Source organism: Monodelphis domestica, chromosome 1 (genome assembly GCF_027887165.1).
Source record: "Monodelphis domestica isolate mMonDom1 chromosome 1, mMonDom1.pri, whole genome shotgun sequence".
In the NCBI taxonomy this organism is placed as follows: domain Eukaryota; kingdom Metazoa; phylum Chordata; class Mammalia; order Didelphimorphia; family Didelphidae; genus Monodelphis; species Monodelphis domestica.
The window spans coordinates 335,094,722-335,119,247 of NC_077227.1; the positions used below are offsets into that span (position 1 = coordinate 335,094,722).

Sequence of the window (24,526 nt, forward strand, 5' to 3'; positions counted from 1 at the left end):
TGAAAGGGGTAAAATGAGGTCCCCCAATATTTTAGATTTATTATATATTTCCTGCTCTAACTCATTTAACATTTCCTTTAAAAATTCATGCCAATTTCCTTTGCAAATATGCTATTTGGTGCACATTTGTTCAATATCTATGTTAATTTTTTCTGTAGTACTTAATTAACAAAATATAGTTTCTCGGTTTATCTCTTTTGATTAGGTCTATTTTTATTTTTACTTTGTCTGAAATCATGATTACTATCTTTGCTTTTTTAAAACCCTTATCTTCTTAGGCAATTGGGGTTAAGTGACTTGTCCAGCATCACATGGCTAAAATGTGTCTGTGGTCGGAATTGAATCCAGATCCTCCAAAGTTTGCCCTATATACTATACTACCTACATACTCCTGCATTTTTTAAAATTATTACTTCAGTGGAAGCATAATATATTCTGCTCCAGGCTTTTGTTTTAACCCTGTGCATATTTCTATTTCAAGTATTTTTCATGTAAACTACATATTTTTAGATTCTAGTTTCTAATCCATTTTCCTATTATCTTCCATTTTACAAATAAGTTCAACCCATTCACATTCATGATTATGACCATGTGTTTCCCTTTATTATATTTATCATTCTGTTTTTGTCTTCCTCTAAGAGCTTTTTTTGTTTCTGAAAGCTGCTTCCTTTCATCTTTAACCTTTCCTCCTTCTTTTATCCCTCTCTTTCTCTAAGTTCTTTTTCCTTTTACTTCTTCATTAGGTAAAATAAATTTCTATCTGCAATTAAGTGTGTATCTTTATTCTTTCCTCTTTGAATCAGGTCATATGAGATTTATATTTAAGTGTTGTTTGCTCCCCCCACTGCCTCCTCTATTATAGAAATTCTTCCTTGAGTGTCCCATTTATATGAGATAATATTCTCCATTCTACCTCTCCATTCCCCTTTTCCCAATGCATACCTGTGCTCCACTCTGATGCTTCTTTTGAAATAATCCAAGCATAATAGAATCACATCCATGCCCTCTTTTAGACTTCCTCTAAGACTACTGCTGATAATAAAATTCTGAAGAGTTGCATTTATCACCTCTGCATATAAGAATATAAACAATTAAACCTTATTACATCTCTTATGATTTCTTACTCATGTTTACCTTTTTGTGCTTCTCTGGTTTCCTGTATTAGAATGTCAACTTTTCTATTCAGCTCAGGTTTTTTCATAAGGAATGCTTGGAAGTACTTTATTTCATTAAATATTCAATTTTCTCCTATGGGATTTTACTCAATTTTACTGGTTATAATCCTAGATCTTATCTCTTGTGGACTATAATATTTTAAGCCCTCCATTATTTTATATTGGTGGATGATAAATCTTGTGTGATCCTGACTATGACTCTATGGGACATGAATTCTTTTATTTTGGCTGCTTATATTACTTTCTTCATGAACTTGGAGCTCTAAATTTTGGCTATAATAATCCTGAGAAACTTCATTTGAATATTTCTTTAAGGAGGTGAGTGATGGTGAATTCTTTCAGTTCCTACTTTGCCATCTGGTTCTAAGATATTGAAAGGGGGTAAATTTTGGGTTTTTTTGACTAACATATTATACTAATGGTCGCCAGGGATTTAATTCAATCCCAATAAAAATGCTCAAGCCAGTTTGGGAATTGTATGGTGGTTTAATTAATATAGAGGGAAGGAATTAAGAAGAGAGAGGGAAAGGGGTACAAGATTTCTCAGGTCTTGTCTAAGCCAAGAGAAGTTCAGAAAACTCAGCCATGAGGTCTACTCCAAGATGAGGGGCCCCCTAAGAGGATAGTGTTTTTGGAAAGGTAAAGGGGGAAAAAAAAGGAATCAGCCTAAACTCTGAGAGAGCTCAGGGAAGACACCTCACCTGACCCACATTACTGAGCTTTTCCCAGTCACCTCACCAAGGATGCTCACCGCCAAACCCAGACAAGAACTGCAGGCATGCCAACACACCAAAAGACCACCTAGCACAAAGAGCTAGAGCCACGTCTTTGCAAAAGACCCAAAGAAAGACTCAGAGCTCAACGCCTCCACTGCCAAAAAGAGCCAGAGCCACATCTCTGCCAAAAGAGGCCTGCAAGAGGAAGTAAAATGAATATATAGACTCTTTTTTACATCACTTCCTGCATTTCACATGTGCCAATGGTAGCTTAAGCTTGACTTAGGACAGCCTAGGGGGTCTGTCATTTTTTTCTTATTTGTCACTTGCTAGCACATGTCTGTCATAGACCATACCTCCTCAACACGTAATCCTTAAGTAGGGGTGTATACATTCCCTGTTTGTTAGGTTTTTAAAAACTAATCAGGATGTAGAAAATCTAAAATTCACAATATCTAGGTAGTTCTTGAAATATGATATTAGGTTTTATTTTGTTATGGTTAGCAGCTTTCATGTAGTCTAATGATAATCACTCCTTTGTCTCTTTTCTAGTTCAGTTGCTTTCCCAATGAGTTTTTTTTTCATTCTTTTACCTTTGACTTTTCTTTCTTTTCCTTAACTTTAAGAGAAGATTTGGAACCTTGGAAAATCACTGCTGAAAATCAATCTACCTGTGGGTATGGTACATCATTTTCCATGGGGGTGGCGAGTAAGGCTACTTTCACAGTCACATCATTTAATTCTTACAACAGCCCTGGGACAGGAAGACAGAGCAAGGATGATAAATCTTCATTTATTTTTTTCTCCAAAGTTATATGATTCATGTTGTCCCACTCCTTTCTTCCTTCTCACCTCCCAGGATTGACAAGCAATTTAATCTGAGTTATGCATGTGTTATCACTCAAAACACATTTCCATATTATTCATTTTTGTAAGTCTTATAAAACCCAAATCCCCAAACTTATAGCCAAATAAGTTATAAATCATATGTTTTCATCTTCTTTCATACTCCAACAGTTCTTTCTTTAGAGATGGATAGCATTCTTTTTCATAAGTCCCTCAGAATTGTCCTGGATTATTGTATTGCTATAAGTATCAAACTCTATCCATTTCATAGTTCCACAATATTTCAATTACTGTGTATAATGTTCTCCTGGTTCTTCTCATTTCACTCTACATTAGATCACATAGGTCTTTCCAGTTCTTTTCAAAATTGTCCTGCTCATCATTTCTTATAGCACAATAGTATTCCATCACCATCATATGTCACATTTTGTTCAGCCATGCCCCAAATGAGGCTTTAGTTGCCATTCTTTGCCACCACAAAATCATAGCTATAAATATTTTTGTACAAACAAGTCCTTTCCTAATTTTTTTCTCTCTTTGGGATAAAAACCTAGTAGTGGTATTGCTGGATCAAAAAGTATGCATTCTTTTAAAACCCTTTAGGCATAATTCCAAATTGCCCTCTAGAAAAGTTGAATCAATTCACAACTCCACCAGCAATGCATTAGTGTTCCAATTTTGCCACAAAGAAATCAAAACTATTAATAAGCACATGAAAAAGTGTTCTACATCTCTTATAATCAGAGAGATGCAAATCAAAACAACCCTGAGGTATCACCTCAAACCTAGCAGATTGGCTAACATGACAGCAGAGGAAAGCAGTGAATGCTGGAGGGGATGTGGCAAAGTAGGGACACTAATTCATTGCTGGTGGAGTTGTGAACTGATCCAACCATTCTGGAGGGCAATTTGGAACTATGCCCAAAGGGTGATAAAAGACTGTCTGCCCTTTGATCCAGCTATAGCACTGCTGGGTTTGTACCCCAAAGAGACAATAAGTAAAAAGACTTGTTCAAGAATATTCATAGCTGCACTCTTTGTGGTGGCCAAAAATTGGAAAATGAGGGGATTCCCTTCAATTGGGGAATGGTTGAACAAATTGTGGTATATGTTGGTGATGGAATACTATTGTGCAAAAAGGAATAATAAAGTGGAGGAATTCCATGGAGACTGGAACAACCTCCAAGAAGTGATGCAGAGTGAAAGGAGCAGAACCAGGAAAACATTATACACAGAGACTGATACATTGTGGTACAATCGAAGGTGATGGACTTCTCCATTAGTGTCAATGCAATGTCCCTGAACAATCTGCAGGGATCTAAAAATCACTATCCACAAGCAGAGGATAAACTGTGGGAGTAAAAACACCGATGAAAAGCAACTGCTTGACTATAGGGGTGGAGGGGATATGACTGAGGAGAGACTCTAAATGAACACTCTAATGCAAATACCAACAACATGGAAATGGGTTCGAACCAAGAACACATGTGATACCAGTGGAATTGTGTGTTGACTATGGGAGAGGTGGTGGGAAAGGGGGGGGGGGGAGGAAAAGAAAATGATCTTTGTTTCCAATGAATAATGTTTGGAAATGACCAAATAAAATAATGTTTAAAGTGAAAAAAAAAATAAAAAGATCATCTCAAAGACCAAGCTTGGTCATTAAAAAAAAAAATTCTTCCCTTCTCCATAAATCTGAGAGGTAAACTATTCTATGTTCCCCTAATTTACTTGTAATATCACTCTTTATGTTTAAATCATATACCCATTTAAACCTTATATTGGTATAGGGTGCGAAATATTGATCTAAACCTAATTTTTGCCATATTGTTTTCCAATTTTCCCAGCAGTTTTTATCAAAGAGTGAGTTCTTATATCAAAAGCTGGGATCTTTAGGTTTATCAAATACTAGATTGCTGAGGTCATTTACCCCTAGTCGATTCCATTGCGCCACACTTCTATTTCTTAACCAGTACCAGATTGTTTTGATGATTACTGCTTTATTATGCAGTTTAATATCTGACACTGCTAGGCCACCATCCTTCATATTTTTTTATTAGTTCCCTTGATATTCTTGACCTTTTGTTCTTCCAGATGAATTTTGTTATAATATAGTTCTATGAGGTAGTTTTTTGTTAGTTTGAGAGGTATGGCACTGAATAAGTAAATTAGTATATAAAAGATTTTCATTTTTATGATATTATCTTGGCCTTCCCTTAATGTTTCTCCAATTGTTTAGATCTAATTTTATTTGTGTGAAAAGTGTTTTTTAATTGTGTTTATATAATTCCTGCATTTGTCTTGGCAAATAGATTCCCAAATATTTTATATTGTCTAGAGTGATTTTAGATGGAATTTTTGTAATTGTTGCTGCTGAGTTAGATAAACTTTCATTTTAAATATTAGCAAGCTACAGACCAGAAAAGTTAAGCAATCATCATTATGTCAGAATACGGAACAGAGACTGAAACCCTGGAGAACTAAGGTATCCTAACTTCCAGTTTAGTTACCATCCCACACTACTTTTATATACTATTATGCCAGAATTCCTCAGAGCTCCAGAAAGTATAAAATGTGTTGGATCACAGAATAGAATGTCAAATAATAAAGGAAGCTAAAACAATAACAACAACAAAACAGTTATCCAACTCCCTAAATATTTTATGTAATCAGGGTAAATTCCATTTTTTAAAAAATCAAAGAAAAAGTAACATGATTAAAGTCATAAGACCTAATGTCAAACTAGATCATTTCTAAGTTTTCCAATTCTAAATATTCTTTGTTTACTGCCTTCCAAACCAAACTCTGTTAGCAACTTAATCCTTTTATGCAATTTACTCCAGCACACACTTTTGAGTGTGCCTGCCCTCAGACAAGTATAGGGACTTGAGATTATTATCCAGAAAAAAATTTAGGAGTTATTCATGGGCTTGTTAGCACACCAGCTAGGATCAGAGAAAGGACTGGGAAGAGGCAGTTGTATCAGTTCCTAAGAGATATAGTTAAAGTTATAAACAGCATATTTAATGAGGTACCCTTTGTTAAAAAAAAAAACCCTTTGAAGGCTGAATTAGAAGATATCTCAAACCACACCTTTTCGTGCTTCACTATGATTTCTTATGGGAACAATGCCAATTTTGCCAAAGAATCAGAATGCAAGACTCAGAAGAGACCTTAGCAATCATCTAGTCCAGTTCTTCCCTTCTTCCTCACCTCCAGTTCCTATCATTTTACAGATGAGAAAATTGATAAATAAAGAGATTACATTTATCAAAATATAAGGCAGAGATGAAGTTTAATTTAAATTCCCTTCTCTCTCCAAACAGTGGTCAGTCCTGATAGTGGTTGTATTTATGTATATATTTAACTAAGAGTTAGGATTGGGTGTCAGCTTTTTGAGAAAGTAAAGAACATCTATCAGTAAAAAGTCAACTGGAAGCTATATTCCATAAGCACTGCTCTTATTGTATTTCACCCACACATAGCTCCACCCATATAGAGCTAGCATAATTTCCTGTTATTATTGGTTGCCATGTTCATCTATTAGAACCTCATCAGATATGATGAGATGTTCTCTGTCATTCCCAAGAGCTATCAGGTTGTTCCTCAAGGTGGTAGAGAAGTTGGTTAGTAGATCTAAGGGCCATTCATGATCTGCTCACCCATGGAAATGCCTTGAATGAAAGCCTTAGAGTAAAGGAGCGGATTCTACTGTAACTATCCAGATGACACTGTAATTAGCTATTATCTTCCAGAAACTAGCTTCAAAAAAATAATTTTACAAAAAAAAAAACAAACACATCAAAGATTACATGAACTAATACAAAAGCAGATGTAAGAAATCAGACAGAATAAAAATTTTGGTGAAGTTGACTAACAAATCAAACATACCCTTGTAATTTCAAAAAAGTATCAGTTCTTGATAGGCAAAAATATTAATTGATATGGGGACTCTACTGAAATTCCCTGAAGTAATTGTGACCCCATTAATGAACATCCTTAGGGATAGTTTGGAAATGGAAAAGAGCCAATATATTTGACTGATTATTTTGGTTCACTTGTCATCATAATTAGCTGCTGCTTCTTAAATTTAAATTTAAATTTCATTTTCAGTTCTAAATTCTCAACTTTCCTATCTCTCTCTACACCATCCTTTGCAAAACAGAACCCATTATAAATATTTATAGTAATAGAGGACAAATTCCCACATTAAGCATGAAGATAGAAAGAAAAAAGGAAGGAAAGAAGATAACAAATATTCTCCATTGTGTAGTTGGAGACCATATCTATCAGAAGGGAGATAGCATGTTATACCATGAGTCTTTTGGATTTATAGTTAGCTATTATATTGATCAGAGTTATTAAGTCTTTCAGCACTGATTATCTTTATAATATTATTGTTACTGTATAAATTTTTCTCCTACTTACTTCACTTTTCATCAATTCACACATCACCCTAGGTTTTAAATTCAGTTATGTTCCTATGTCATGTCTTGGTCATTGGCTGCTGCTTTTTTCTATTGGTGTTATACACAGGCTAACTTACATGGATGTTATTTGTCTTGAAGTTCATTTATTTATTTTTTACCTTGATTTATTTGGAATACAGGCACTGTCTTAATAAAACTATGTAGGTAATATAAGATTCATATAATCCCTTCAAAAGATAAATAAGTAAAAGCCATCTGGACCAAAATACCATTTGAGAATCCAGAAATGATGTAGATAGTACAATGATCAAATTAATTTCATAGGTTTTATCACTTCTACTTTCCCAAATGCTCATCTTCAACACATACACACACACACACACACACACACACACACACATACACACACACACACACACACACACATCTTGGAGGTTGTTGAATGATATAGGTGTCTCTCTTTTCTACAGTTAACTAGACAGGGCATTTTTTTCCACATACAAATTTTGGGGTGGAGTGATGGGGCTGACTCACCTTGTCATTAAGGGAGTGGTGTTTGTCTTGGCCTCCCACCTAAAGACTATTAGTAAACCTGCTATGAATTTCCTTCATCCGTGACAGTTCTTCTCAGGATGTGTATGACTTTTGGCTTTAGGGAGTACTGGGTTCATTGATTTTATTATTGTTATTAGCATTATGTTGTTGTTTTTATTTAAGCCATTTTGATTATCACCTTGAGTCAAATTGATCTCCCGAAACTCCTTGCTCAGGACCTTACCAGCTTTTCATCAAGTGCTCACTAAATATTTTGGCAACTCTCTGGAGCATCCTTGATAAATCTTTTCCAGTGAAAAAAGAAGGTAAGCAGGGGCTTACAATATTTGGGGTTTGTTCTTAAGTGGGTGCTAACTTTTCTCTTATTTAATGTGTTGGAATCCAAAGCACATGTTTGCATGAGGTATGAGGAGTGACTGTCCCCATTTTTCAAGGATGCAATAGCTTCCTTCAAATTTCAGCTTTAGAGAATTAAAGTTAATACTTATTGGCAAATCACAGTGCACAGAAAGGAAAAAGAAATAAAATTTCCCAAAGTTTTATAGTGAGAAAATAGCTATTATGGAATATTTCATAGCAGAGAAAATATGAGTGGTTTACCTGCTTAAATTTTATGAATCCATGTATTTCTAGAGAAAAAAGCATTTCAAATTATATGTATTGATATTATATATACATACACACATATGTATGTATACGTAAACATATACAGAGTGAGGAGATGAGGAGAGAGAGGAGAGGGAGAAACAGAAGACTGACAGAATATGTAGTACATTACATTTCCTACTCAGTGTCCTACAAAATCCTATTGGATAAATGGATTTGAAAAGTCCCAAGTTATGCTATCAATTTTATTCCTCTAAGTTATAATTTATTCTTAAACCAGTAAAATAACTTGAGCTCTCTGAATTGGAATCCACATGAAAGTGGATTTCCAGTACCCATCTCACTGATTCAGTCATAAAATCATAGGATCTAAGCATCTTTGAATAATGACCGTGGAAAATTGGGAAATATTTTTGAAAGATTTTAATGGTTTTTCATTAGAGAAATTATGATCTATCACTAAGCCAAATCTAATACAAACATGACCTATGCAATGATGACCTAATCCACCTAGAAAGGAGATATCCCATGGAATATGTGGGTCATTGTTCTGTCTTCATCATTTCTCAGTTCTTGAAGGCCAATTTGATTCAATGACTTTTAGTGACAAGTACACCTATTTTCTCAAGAGACTTTAGAACTTTAACCCTTTCTTCATTTTCTGATTACATTCCTATGGAGATTGACAAGACAGTGACTATGACAGTCAAAGAGATATTTGCCCATATGCTCATAGCATTAAACCGACTGTTGGAAAGAGACTGGGAAAAAAAGATAGGAAGCTATGATACCACTTTGGTAGTGGCATGAAGAAGCATCCCTCCTTCACTAAATCTTTAAAGTGATTGAAGCAGAATCAGTGATTTATAGCAGAGGGAATGAGTTATAGACTGTGGGAAGCTGATGGCATACTAGGTGAAAGTGAACTGCTATGCAAAATATATTTTGATTCCTTTCTGCCCATTGAGAGGTTGAGGTGAAGAGACACAAGCTCACTATTGACTGGCAGTCAAAACTAACTAGTGTTTAAGCTATTGTTTATTCTTTTAACTCCTATGCTCTTCCAAGTGTTTGATAAAACTGGAGGGCCATCAACCCCAAGTGGCAGTTAATTATGAGAATTGGTCTTGGGAGAATTGGGAGAAAGAGAGAGGTGACATTTTTTCCTCAACAGAAACTAGAGTGGAAGAGGAGAAAAATCTTGCACAATAAAAGCAAAAAAAATTTTCAAAGGACATTAATTCTACCCAAGACAAGGTGTATAGAGACAATTTAAAGACTACAAGTCTTCCAGAAGAACAAGACAAATTTTAAAAATCTGAATGAGAATTTTTTTTCAAATCCATACAAAAATCCATACCAAAAAAAAAAGCGTCAGTCAAGAGAAAGCATAAATTGCCTCCAGGGAAGCAAAATTAATAAATAAATAAATAAAAACAAAAAACAAAAACCCTGTGCTTCAAACTCCAGAAAACATAGTGGTTAAATATAACTGCTACAATGAAAAATAGCAAAATTTGTGAGTATTTAGAAGAGTTTCAATATAAAGGAAAGGAAATCTAAATCACAAAACATTATTCCAAAGCCATGAAAAATTGAAGAATGAAAAACAAAGGAGTTATATTGAAACCCCAAATTAAATACCCCATGAATATCAGTCTAATCAACAATGAAAAAAGATAGAAATTAAGAGGAATTCCTGAAACAAAACTAGACAGGAGAGCATTATACTTAACTTTCAAAAAAACATAAAGGTTAACAAGTGCTACTTTAAAGAAAAAAAGTTCTCTCTAAAGAAGAGAAAAGGAAAAGTGGGAGTTTATAAAGAACATAGAAAGATCATCAAGAAATAAAAAGGGTCCAAGGATATAAGGATTTAAGTTGAATTTAAATCTTTAACAAGAAAAGGGAAGATGAAGAAACAAAACTGAAGATTCAGGAACGAAATTCCTTGAATCTCTCACAGTTGAATTATTGTATTTTTAAGATAAAATTACAGACTAAAGGGATTCATAAATGAGTAAGGGCAGGTGATCAGCAGAGTATATTAAGTGATGCACACATAAGCTGGGCATGGTGAAAAGATGGAGTCTGGGATTTGGAACAAAGAGATCTCACTCAGATGGGGGGGTGTCAAAGAATACTACTATGGGATAAGCAATATATGCTTGTGATGGTAAATGGGGGGTTCATAATGTGTTTAATCTGAGGGGAGTTATGAGTAAATGGATACATACACATATAAAAACACACACACATATATATAAATCATATACACATAAACACATGGCACTTATTATGTACCAAATACTATATTAATTTCTAGAGGTACAAATATAAAAGCAAAGGCAGAAAAATGACTAAAAATGACTGGTGAAGAAATTTGATTGAAGCCTAGACCCAGAGGTAGTGGGTAACTGATACAATTGTCCAGCATCCCAAAGAGAATCCAGCACAGGAGGTCCAGGCTTGAAAGGGGTAAGCCTTCCAGAGCATTGTTTCTGGGCCAGGCAACATGACAGTTGGTGAGGAAATGGTTGAATAGTGAAGTACATCCCTCTCTAACACTCTTCCAAGGGCACTGGAAAGCCATGTACTCTGAGAAAGTGTGCCTCCACTGGTAACATCCAATATGTGTAACAACAATATGTGTCAGTTACTGGAGGTAAGTGGCACCCAAAATGATGGTGGTCCTATGGAGGAGAGAGAATGGCTTTGGGGAAGGAAATTTATCATGGTGAGGGAGAAGGGAAGGACTGGGCTACATAATGAGAGATAGGAAAGAAATTTACTATTTATCAGATGAATCCAAAAAAGTAGCAGCTGCACTCCTACTATCCAAACAAAGCAAAGGTAAAATTTTAAATATCAATAGAGATAAGTTATATTAATTAAATTAATCATAAAAATTAAATGCTACTATTATTAAACTTACATACTAAATAGAATCTAAATTCATAAAAGAAATGTTAATTGAACTGCCAAAAATATAGACACTAACAGACTAAGAGTAGAGAGATTTAAAGGTTTTTCTTTCAAATCTAGATAAATGTAACAGAAGTGTAAACAAAAGACAAAATATATATAAGTGAACAAACCACTGGAGAATTTAGACCTAAAATATTTATGGCATCATATGAATGGGAACATTGAAAAATATCCATGTTTCTCAGTACCTCAAACCATTTCCTAGGGCAAAGAAAAATAAAAATAAAATCTTAAATCTGTGTAACCTAATTCCCTGGAAAGGCTTCATCAAAGCTGAAAGGTCTAAAAGAACTGAAAATAAAAACATTGAAATATAAAAGGAAAGGAAATATAAAAAGAAACAAAATAAGCTGTTAAGCTGTTAGAAAAGATCTGAGATTTGAAAAATTCAATTGCAAAGCAAGTGGATCAAAAAGGACAATTAAATTCACTTTCTAGCAATGCTTCTCTTCTTAGATTTGTCTTTAAGCTCTAAGCTGCATAAGATACCAAATAAGTCTGATAAGCAGAAATGACTGAATTAAGACAGATCACCAAAAGCCAAGAGACACTTACTGAGAAAATAAGTTTCTAACCAGGAAGAATTGTCAAACCACTGAAGTTAGATCTCCTATATGGAGGCTCTGAGGGAGTCAAAGAAGACAATCTCAGGCTAAGGTCACTGCCCTCCTGGAAAGAAAAAGTAGCACAATAGGTGAAAATAGAACCAAATTACTTTAGGCAAGAAAGTAATATTGTCCAGCTGAGCCTATAGCTGGCTTCTCTTTAAAGTCAATCTCAGTAGTTCAATGGATCGACACATCCAGCAGAGATACTATGCCCTGAGAAGAATCCACTGATTGAGAGATCTACTTGGTCCAGCCTTTTAGTTGCAACTTAATGACAGAACAATCTGACTGGCCCAGTCCAAAACAAGTAACCTACACACACCAGTCCTGCTGCAGTCTAAATGCAAGGGACCTGTCAGGCTCAACCCATAAGCAACTGTACCCATTGGTCAAACAATATTTGACACTAGTGAGGAGCCCACTCAGTCACCAAGCAAAGACCTTAACAGCTCAGTACCAGATATATCAACTTAGCTGAGACACTATAAGCTATGAGGAACAAGCTTAGAAAAACAATCATTGGAGATATTATATAATATACACCCCAGGTGACCAATAATGTGACTTATCCACTTCTGATGCTCTGTTCTACCATAAATTTTGAGAGAACCCTCCAGAAGAAGAAAAGACACCAAGGACCTGCAGTTTCAGAGTCTGACTTGCCCAGGCAATTCTACTGTGCCCTCTGGAATGCTTGTTTCAGTGTCAAAAAAAAATTCCCCTTTACTCTAATCATTTTTCTCTCCAACTCCCTCCAAGTACTAGTTGTTATCTACTAGTTAGAATCTGACTCCTCCCACCTCCCCAACAACACAACCTCCTTAGCCACTCTTTTCAGTACTGGCTACACCTACACTCATTTCCCTTGGCTCACTGGACAAGGTCAAGGAGTTGGAATATTCTTTCTCTCTATTGTCATTTCCAGGTTCTGTCTTTATCTCCATCATTCAGCAACCTTTTTTAAGGTTAACTCTTTTAAGGTTCATGATATTCGTTTGTATTTATTTTCTGTAAATTATGAGCTTAATATTTCTGCTATAATACCCATATCTTATCATGTCTCTAAGCTCATTCGCTGACCTTGATGGTTGAGTCCTTAGTATGTGTGCCAGACATTGTGCTAAGCCCCAGGAATACAAAAAGAGGCAAAAGTCCTTATCCTTAAGGACTTCACAATCACAATTGCGATTAGTGCAGAGGACATAAGCAACAGACACACATCTGAATGGAGATTTGCCCATGGAAACAACTAACAATTATATGAAAGGTAATGATAATGATGAAATAGATCAGAATTTCTGGGATGCAGCAATAGCATTCCTAACATAACAATTAATAAAAGAGAAAAAAGGAAATTTATTAATCAAATATTCAATTTAATTAAAAAGATTTTAAAACAACAAATGATCCCCAAACAAGCACAAAATGAGGCTATCTTGAAAATTAAAGAAATAAACTCAAAATCCCAAAGACTGATAAAAACCAAGTTCTCATTCAAAAAAAATTACAAGATTGATAAACCTTTAACCTTAATAATTTTTTAAGTTGGAGAAGTTAACAAGATTTAAAAATGAACCAAGTAATACCATTACAAAGAAGAAATATAGAATTATCATGACATACTTTACCATTTCACAACAACTAAACTGAGAATTCAAAAGTAATTGAAGATTATCTATGAAGGCATAAAAAGCTCTAATTAATAGCAGTGAAAATAACAATCTTAAGTAATCTACTATGAATATAGGAAATTGAACCAGTTGAAAAATAACCCACAGAAAAAATACTCTGGAAAAATTGATTTATATCAGTTAAAACTTTTGAATAAGAATTTTGATACTATAAAAATTATTCTCAAAAACTGAGAAAGAAAATACTATTTTGACCTTCACTGAAAAAAATCAATCCTAATGCCTAAATGAAGAAAGGATAAAACAGATAAAGAGAATTACATGATTATGGCATTAATAAATATTTTCCCCATCTGATGAGCATAACACTTCAGAAGTAATTTAATTGGCTTTTCTATAATTATTATTTATTGCATTTTTAAAATATGGCTATTGCTAGCTTGGATTTCTTCCTTTTAAAACTGCTTGATCATATTCTTTCCACCATTTATTTAATGGGGAATGCTTCCTGTTCTTATATACTTAAAACCCATTCCTTATATATCTAATATATGAAACTTGTATCAGAGAAATTTTCTGCAAACATTTTTCCCCAGTTAACTGTTTCTCTTCCTAATTTTAACTGTATTAAGTTTGTTTGCTTAATAACAAACTATTACCATATTCTGGTTGAATAGTTATGGAGACCTATATTGGAGTCATGTCAATGGCAGTAGATTAATAGGATTTAGTAACCATTTTAATATTAAATCATTGTCTTATTCTTTTTTCCTTTGCTCAATTAATAGATATCTATTACTTTCCAGGCCCTATGTATACAAGTACAAGGAATAAATAACCCCTACCCTCAAAGAGTTACGTTCAAATGGGGAGACAAGGATACACACACACACACACACACACACACACACACACACACACACACTTATACACACACACACATATTTATATATTAATGTACAAATAATCTTTCTATGTAAGATTATATATTTTAATAAATATAAACACTTACCAAATAGTTAAATACAAGGTGCTTTGAGAGAAGGCACTAGCAGTTGAGGGGAACAGGAAAGGTTTCACTCAGAAGGTAGTATTTGAGCTGTATCTTAAAGGAAGAAAAGAACTCTCTGAAGCAGAGATGGAGAGGGAGTGCATTCCAGGCAAGAGATCATCCACTAGAAAGGCATGTGAACTAGAGTGTAATATATGAAGAAAAGAGAGCAGGCTACTTTGATCAGAGACTGGAAGAAGAGTACCTTTTTAACCTTTAACCATAATAATTTTTTAAATTGGAGAAGTTAACAAAATTTAAAAATAAACCAAATAATAGCACTACAAAGAAGAAATAAAGAATTGTCATGACATATTTTACCATTACATGACAACTAAACTGAGAATTTATAAGTAATTAAAAGTTGTCTATGAAGGCATAAAATACCCTAATTAATAGCAAAGACAAACACATAGCAAATAAATATATTTGCATGAGTTAGAAAGATAGAAGCCAGGCTGTGAAGGACGTATTATTTTTATTTATTTCATTAAATATTTCCTAATCATCCATAAAACATTTTAACAATATTTTTGAAACTTTGAGTTCCAAATTTTCTCTTTTCCAATCCTCCCCCTTCCTTGAGAAGGCAAGCATTATGATTTCAGTTATACATATGAAATCATGCAAAACTCACTTCCATATTAGCTATACTGCAAAAGAAAACACAAACATAAAATAATAAAAATAAAGAAAAATTTAAAAATTATACTTTAGTCTGCATTCAGAGTCAATCAGTTCTCTCTGGGGATGGATAGCATTTTTCACCAAAACTCCTTTAGAATTGTCTTGGATTATTGATGTGAACAGAGTAGTGAAGTCTTTCACAACTGATCATCTTTACAATTTGGCTGTTGTTGCACACAAATTTTCCTGGTTCTGCTTGCTTCACTTTACATGAGTTCACATAAGTCTTCAGAAGTTTTTCTGAAACCGTCCTCCCTGTCACTTCTCAAGGCACCGTAGTGCTCCATCACAATCATAATACCAGAACATGTTCAGTTATTCTCTCCCTGATGGGCATCCCCTCAATTTCCAATTCTTTGGTACCACAAAAAAAGGTTTGCTGTAACTATTTTTTACAAATATGTCCTTTTCCCCTTTCTTTGATCTTTTGGGATATAAACCTAGTAGTGGTGTTGCTGGATCAAAAGATATGTATGTATGCACCATTTTATAGCCCTTTGGGCATAGTTCCAAATTGTTCCCTAGAATGTTTGGACTAGTTCACAAATCCACCAACAGTGCATTTACTGTCCCAATTTTTCTGTATCCCTTCTAGCAGTTGTCATTTTTCTTTCCTATTGTGTTAGCCAATCTAATAAGTATGAGATGGTATCTCAGAGTTGTTTTAATTAGCATTTAATTAGCTCCACATCTGTAATGATGTGGAGCATTTTTTTGTGACAATAACTTTGATTTCTTCTGAAAACTTCTTGTTCACATCTTTTGACCATTTTTTAACTGGGGAATGGCTCTATTTTTATAAATTTTACTGAGTTGTCTCTATATGAGAAATGAGACTTTTATCAGGGAAATGTTGCAAAAAAAATTTCCTAGTTTCCTCCCTATCCTAATTTTGGTTGCATTTGTTTGCACAAAAGCTTTTTTATTTCATGTAATCAAAATTATCTGTTTTATTTACTATAATTTACTCTTTCTCTTGTTTGTCATAAACTCTTCCCTTATCCATAGATCTGGCAGGTACATTTTTCCATGTTCTCCTAATTTATTTCAGCATTTATGTCTAAGACATATATCCATCTTGATCTTATCTTGATTTATGGTGGGAGATATTGGTCTATGCCTAGTTTTATCTAAACTGCTTTCACGTTTTCACATCAATTTTTGTCAAATTTTGAATTCTTATACCAAAAGCTTGGATCTTTGATTCATCAAAGACTAGATTGCTATAGTTATTTACTACCAATTATTGTGTACCTACTCTATTACACTAATTCACCACTATATATATGATTTGAGATTTTGGTTTTAAAAGATTATTCTATTACAAAAAGTATATAAGATGGAAATAGGTATCAAGTTATAACACATGCATAACCCAGTGGAATTGCTTGTCAGCTCTGGGAGCATGGAGGGAAGAGGAGAGGGAAAGAACAGGAATCATGTAACCAATGAAAAAATAATTTAAAATAAATTTAAAAAATTTAAACAAGCATATATACATATGATTACTGATAAACATAGAAACACACACATGTATGCTTTCTGTCTTAGAATTGATACTAAGTATTTGTTTCAAGGCAGAATAACAGAAAGGGCTAGGCAAAGGAGTTGAGTGACTTACCTAGGTCACACAGTTAGGGAATGTTTGAGACCAAATTTGAACCCAGAGCTTCCTGATTCCAAGTCTAACTCTTTATCCACTAAACCACATAGCTTCTCCCAAAAATATTTTAATTGTTAACTACAATAGTTATTTCTTAGTCTTCATTCTTTTCGACTTGTGAGTCTCTTTTGTTGGACTAATATTCATGTCCCCTAACCATAGATGTCCTTCAAGGCCTGAACATTTACATTTTTTTCTATATGTTGTCTTTTTTGGTGATTTCATCAGCTTCCATTCAATCAGAATCACTGTGCAAATGTCTTCCAGATCTACATATTCAGCCCAAGTCTCTCTCTAAACTCAAGTCCAGAAATGGAGGTCCCATAAGATTTCCAACCCAACATGTAATCAACATAAATAAATAAAATTCTCCTAGTACCAACCCTTTTCTAAAATTGCCTTTTTCTACTCAAGGCATCATCATCCTTCTGTCCACCCAAATTCCCAACCAGCATGTCATCCTTGGCACTTCACTTCCATTCCCTACCCCTTACCCCCATATGTGATCACTTCCCAAGTCTTTTTGTCATTTCCTCATTTCTTTCACATTAGTCTCCACTTCCGTGGCTCCCCTCCTAGTTCAAGGTTCTCACAAACTCAGGCTCAAAAATCAGATGTCTTGATTCTGAATACAATTCTCTTTCACTAAACTATGTAGGACTATGGCAATGGTTTCCTAATTGGTCTCCTATCCTTGTGTACATCTTCATTTCTACTTTTTGTAGTTATTGAGTTATTTTCATCATGTCTTTGGTGATGCATTCACCCTTTTTCATTTTTGAATTTGTTTTCTTCTTTTTCTAACAGAATTAATCAATGATCTATTTTATTTATTTTTTCATAAAACCAACTTCTAGTGTTATTTATTAGTTCAATAATTTCCTTACTCTAAATTTCATTAATTACTTTTGATTTCCATGATTTTCAACTTGGTATTTTATTGGGGATTTCAAATTTATTGTTCTTCTAAGTCTTTTTAGTTGTATGCCTAATCATTGATCTGTTCTTTATTTTATTAATATAACTGTTTAGAGATGCAAAATTTCCATTAAATAGTGCTTTTCCTGCATCTCGTAAAATTTAATGTTATGCCATTGTTGTCATTCCCTTAATGACATTATTGACTGGTTCTCTGATTTGTTCTTTGACCCACTAATTCTTTATAATGTGTTTAGTTTTCAAAGAATTTTTAATTTTTTTCATGGCCCTTTATTGAATGTAATTTTACTGCATTGTGATATGAAAAAGATGCACTTATTATTTCTGTGTTCTTGCATTTAGTGGCAAGGTTTTTATGTGGTACTATATGTTTAATTTTTGAGCAAGTGCCATGTAACTGAGAAAAAAGAATATTCCTTTATTCCTATTCATCTTTCTCCAAAAGTCTGTTGCACCTAACTTTTCAAAAATTCTATTCACTTCCTCAACTTCTTTCTTGTTTCATTTATCCATATCTGAGAAAGTTCAGTTCTCTTACTAGTATAGTTTTACTATTTTCTCCAAAAACTTATACCATTTGGTACATATATATTTAGTGCTGATATTACTTCATTATCTTTGATAGTTTCCTTCCTTATCTCTTTGAATTAGATCTATTTTTAACTTTGTTTTTTTTTTTAACTTTCACTGAAGCATTATAGATTCTGCTCCAGCCCTTATCCTTAACTTTCTATGTTTCTCTGGTAAAAATGTGTTTCTTGTCAATGATATATTATACGATTCTTGTTTTGAAGCCACTCTTCTATCCACTTCCATTTAATGAATGAGTTCATCCCATTCACGTGCACAATTATTCTACCTTTCCTTCACTGTGCTGCCAGTGATCCTCTTTTTCATCCCTTATTGTTTTTTGGATATCATGTCATTATAGGTAGCTTATTCCCACACCCTTTGGCTATGGAGTATACTTCTTCTAACTGCTGTAATAATTATAAAATTCTCAAGAGTTTCAAATATCATCTTCCCAACAATTTAACCTTATTGAATCCCTTAAGTTTTCCCTTTCTTTATCTTTTTATATTTCTCTTAAGTCCTGTACTTGAACATCTATTTCAATAAAAGTAGTTACCTTTATAATTCTATGCAGTTAATTTTATGCATTTAAAACATTATTCTAAAAAGGGGTTCATGGGTTTCACTAACTGCCAAAGGGGTCAATGGTCTAGATATTTTCTCCAGTATCTTCTAGCTATGAAATAATTGAATTCACTGCATTATTTCCACTACTCACTTTTTATCTGTTTTTCAACAGAATAATTCTCAATGAAAATGAAAATCAACTTCATTCTGGGTTTGCTCTTCACTGGACTTTTTTTAACCATAAATGGTCTTCATCAGCAGAAACCCCCTGCCCAAAATCACCAAGCTAATCTCCAGGAGTCAGAGGAGAGGAAAGCTAAAACAGAAGTTGTCAGCCGAAATACTGAGTTTGCATGTAAAATGTATCAAGATTTGGCCAAAAGAAGCAAAGATAAGAACATCTTCTTCTCCCCTCTGAGTGTTTCCACAAGTTTCTCCATGTTGACAATGGGAGCAAAGGATTACACTCTGTCTCAGCTAATTGACAGTTTAAACCTAAATAAAATGCCCCCAAAGAAAATATATCAAGGCTTCCATTACCTCATTCACAGTCTCAACCAACCTGGCAGAGATCTGAAGCTTCACCTGGGCAATGCTGTATTCATTGAGAAAGAGCTGAGAACCCACAAAAGCTTTTTGAATGATATTAGAAATGTGTATGAAGCAGATGTCATTTCTATGGACCTCAAGGATCCTAAGAAAGCCATTGGACAAATCAACAATTATATCAGCAAGGAAACCCATGGGGAAATTACTAACATGGTAAAGAATCTGGATTCAGGCACATCCTTGCTTCTGATTAATTATATATACTTTCAAGGTAAACCTACTATAAAAATATTTAAGACTTTAGAGTATAAAAATACTTCATACCCATTATTTATTAGAGCCTCACAACAAACCTAATGGCAGGTAATATTTGTTGTTATTATCACCCTCCTAACAATGAGGAAATGTAAGATTCTGAGAAATGAGATAGATTAGAGATGGTAGACGGCATAGTAGATAGAGCATGGTACCTGAACTCAAGAAGATCTGAGTTCAAAATGCAGCCTCAGACCTTTACTAGTTAGGTGACACTGGGCAAGTCAATTAACTTCTGTCTGCCTCAGTTTCCTCAACTATAAAATAATAATAGCACATCCCTCCCAGGGTTATTGTGAAGATTAAATAAAAGATGATACTTGTAAAGTGTTCAGTATGGTGCCAAGAACATAGTAGGTGCTTAACAAATGCCTATTTCCTTCCATTCCATGAGATGACTTGCCCAAGGCTGCACATATAGCAGCCATCAGCTTCAGTCTTGACTCCAGACCTAAGGATATTTCCAGGAACACAGACATGTTTAACTAAAGGCTTGATATATATAAGACTTGATAAATTCTCCAAATTTGAAAGCATAGAACCAAAAAGATGAAATCAATAACTCCAACTCAAACTTTTAAAAGTGTCACAGTACTATTTTGTTTTTATTGTTTTAGTACTGATATAAATGAAACAGATATTGAACTAAACAAGAGGTACATGGTATATTGGGAAAGAATGCTGAATTTTGAATTCAAAAGACATGGGTTTGTGCTTCCTGTCTCTTCCTGCCCATGTGAACTTCGTTGAGTCACTTAACCACTTAGTTCCCTCTTTTAGAAAATGAGAGAGATTGAACTAGATGGTGTCTAAGATCCCTTCTCCATTTTAAATGAGACAGACAGAGAATTCCATTATGCAAAAAAAAAAAACCAACAACAACAACAACAACACAGTGAAAGACAGAAAGGAGAAAGGGAGATGGAGGAGAGAGGAAAAGAAAGGAAGAGGAAGAAGTGAGAGATACACTGAGAGGCAGATATAAACAGAGACAGAGACAGACAGAGCCAGAGAGAGAAATATTTGCATGTGAATATGTAAGAATGATCATGCATTAACAACTTCCTCTAATCCTATGATTCCATCAGATGGTTCACTGAAGGGAGGTGACCAAGGGTTCTTGAAGTCCCTACCTACAACTTCTGCCAGAACAGACCCAGCAATAAAGTGTGAATGTGAGAAGCATCATGGCTAAGTTCAGAGAGATTATCATCAAGAGTTTGAACACAAGCTGATTAATTCTCTGGCCAGAGCAATGTCTATGAGACATGCAGGGGCTATAGACTGCATTGTTGAAGAGAGTAAGGTCACCTAAAAAATCAAGAACACTGAATATGTCGAAGTTTACATGGGCAAGGTTTGTCATCATATTGGGTCATGTGTCACATTATTTGTAATGTGTTCTACCCTATCACCCCATTCCTAGCTCCAAAGAGTCTTGTTAGGTTTTCAATTTCATCCCCAGCTTCGTTCACATCTGTGTATTCTGTGACTAAATGTTCATCATCTTCATTAAACTCTTCTATCCTAGACTTACCTGTCATCCTTTTTTCCCTGTTTTCACTCTTAAGCTGAATGGGAAAAGAAGTTTAACCCAAAGGACACAGAAGAAGATGAATTCTTTTTGATTGATGGGAGGTCGGTGAAAGTCCCTATGATGTACCGAGGTGGCAAGTACAAAAATGGTTATGATGAGGAGCTCTCCTGTAGGATTCTAGAACTACCTTTTAAGGGAAATGTCACAGGACTTTTCATACTTCCAGACAAGGGAAAATTGAAGAATGTGGAAGAAGGACTCAATAAGGACAAGCTGATCCAAATGAGTCAATCATTAAAACTCAGGTAATAAAACATTTGGGTGCATTCCTCTCCATTGGTTCAAGTTTCCATTTCAAATATAGTGTGATATGACCTTTAGAATAAAGTAGACTGACATATAATCAATCAATTTTTATTGATTGTTATGTGCTAGACACCATGATAAGTATTAGTGACACAAAAAAGGCAAAAGATAGTCCCAACCTTCAAGGAGCTTATAATCTAGTGCCCTGATATATCATTAGGCCCCTCATTTTACAGTGGAGAAAACAGTTGAAGGAAATGACTCACCCCTGGCCCTATAAGTAAAAAATTGCAGCTTTGGAATTTAAATATCATCAAACGCCATATCCAATCAATCACCAAAATATTAAGTGACAGCACATGCTAGCCATTAGGGATTTTTTTTAACCAACCTGTGTGATTTCATTAGTAAAGAAAGCCCAGAGAAATACTCTCTACTGATCCTAACAGGTACCAACCTGTAACTTATGGTCTTCAAGCATAGTTGGGGGCACAGAAGGGTCCAGGGACTTACCCATAGTCACACAGCCTATAAGTATCAGATGTGGGACTCAAAGACAGATCATCCTAACTCTAAGGCCAGATCTCTATACATTATTCCACATTGTCTTCATAGGCACTGAGGACACAAAAAAGGAAGAAAAAAAGCCATTTCTAATTTTTAAATTATCCTATATTGCCTCTTTTATGACCAAAAGTCTCTAGGTGGAAGTTGGCATAGGTATTGGGAGTGAGTAGTCCTCCTAGGTAGGTTCTAAGTTCTATTTTAAGAATTCACATTGGTTCTTGTGAAACTATTGATACACATACTATGTATGCATATATGTGTGTATGTATACATTTATACATACATATATATGTTCCATAACTTGTTCATGCCCAATTGATAAATACCTCTTGATATTCCCATTCTTTGCTACTTTAAAAAGACCTAAAATATTTTTGTACATACTTAAGTATGATCCTTCTCTTAATCTACCTCCCTTTTATTTCTTCTGATTCCCTTCTCCATGTTTGGGGAAATGTATTTTGATATTCAATGCCACATGTGTGTGTTTTCATGCATATTCTTCTTCCTTTTAACCAATTCAGATGAGAGTGGGGTTCAAGTGTCAGTCTTTCTCCCTATCTGCTCCTTCTTTCTTTGGATGACTACTTGTGCATCCTGATTATGTGATGTAATTTCCCTAATCTTTCTTGGCCCTCTTACTTTTTTTATATTCCCTTCTCAATATCATCAATACAAAAGAGAACCATTCTGAGGTTTTATCTCAGTTGAAGCCCAATAGATTCTGCTCATATCCTTTACTTTTATTCTGTGTGTGTTTACCTGCTTCAAATTTGTTTATTATAAACAACATATAGTAGGATTCTGGTTTTTAATACACTCTGCTAACTAGTTCCATTTTGTGGGTGAATTCATCCCATTTACATTCACAGTTATGATTACTATTTGTGTACTCCCCTCCACCTTGTTTTCCCTTTTTAAAACTGCCCTTTCTCCTTTCACTCTGTCCCTCCACATAAATGTTCTGCTTTTAACCCCTCCCTCCATTCCCCTTCCCTTGTATTACTCCCCTTCCCACCACCAGTTTTCTTATTCCCCTCCTACAGTTATCCTGACTGGGACTCCATAGTATTTGAATTGTTTCCTTCTGGATGTTTGCCATATTTTCTCCTTGGCCTGGGAGTTCTTGAACTTGGCTATAACATTTCTGGCAGTTGTCATTTGGGGATTTATTGTAGGAGGTGATCTATGGATTCTTTCAATTTCTATTTTAACCTCTTATTCAAGAATATCAGGACCATTTTTAAATATCATTTCTTATAATATAATGTCTAGGCATTTTTTTACCATGAATTTTTAGGTAATCCAATAATTTTTACATTGTCACTCCCGGGTCTGTTTTCAAGGTAAGTCTTTTTTTTTCAATGAGATATTTAATATTTCTTCTATTTTTTCATTCTTTTGATTTTGTTTTATTGTTTCTTGATGTCTCATTAAGTCATTAGCTTCTATTTGCCCAATTCTCATTTTTAAGGAAGAATTTCTTCCATGACCTTTTGGTCTTCCTTTTCCATTTGATCCATTCTACTTTTCATGGAACTCTTTTTTTCTTTGGATTTTTTCACCTCTATTTGCAGGTTGTAAATTCTGGTTTTTTTTAAGAAACTTTATTCTTTATTCATAAGGACTTTTGTGCCTCTTTTTCCATTTCACCAATTTTGCTTTTTAAGCTGTTATTTTCTTTTTGTATTACTTTTTTTTCTTTTTCTCATTTTTCTTCCACCTCTCTTTTTTGATTTTGTAACTCCATTTTCAGTTTTCCTGGGCCTTGTGACAAGGAAATCACTTTAAAAGACTGATATATATTAATTTAAGGTCGCCAAGGAATTCAGCTATGTAATTCCTAAATGAAAACTCAAGTCAGCAGTCAACCTTTTATGGAGTTTAATTACAAACAGGAAGAAGAAAGGTATTGAGAGAGAGAGAGAGAGAGAGAGAGAGAGAGAGAGAGAGAGAGAGAGAGAGAGAAGGGAATAGGGCTTAAATACCCCCTCTGTTTAGGCTGGGCCAAAAGGCCCAAGCCCTTAGATAGCTGAGGCAAAGAAAAGAGATCAGTCCCTATCACTCACATGACCAAAATGGAGAAACAGTCTCAGGGGCCTCCACCTTCAGCCTCCTTCAGAGCAAGCTTCTCAGAGCACCACCTCTCAGAGCAAAACCTCTCCAACCACCCTTCAGTCCTCAGACCCTGCTATCTTTAAGGAAACCATCTAAGTT

At 34.5% G+C, this 24,526-nt stretch overlaps 1 protein-coding gene across 3 annotated transcripts in view; it reads left to right on the forward strand.

The window, feature by feature from the left end:
• The window catches only part of LOC100024614 (serpin A12-like), a 277,260-nt gene that overhangs the window by 233,915 nt on the left and 18,819 nt on the right, over positions 1–24,526 (forward strand). The window contains exons 2-4 of one of the 3 annotated variants that reach the window (XM_056811322.1): positions 7,885–8,027; positions 19,208–19,855; positions 21,471–21,741. In XM_056811322.1, coding sequence (XP_056667300.1) covers positions 19,219–19,855; positions 21,471–21,741 — 908 coding nt within the window. In that variant the 5' untranslated portion in view covers positions 7,885–8,027; positions 19,208–19,218. Of the gene's footprint in view, positions 1–7,767; positions 8,028–10,802; positions 10,994–19,207; positions 19,856–21,470; positions 21,742–24,526 lie in introns of those variants that run through there. The other 2 variants (XM_016426581.2, XM_001375789.4) reach the window with 2 other exon arrangements.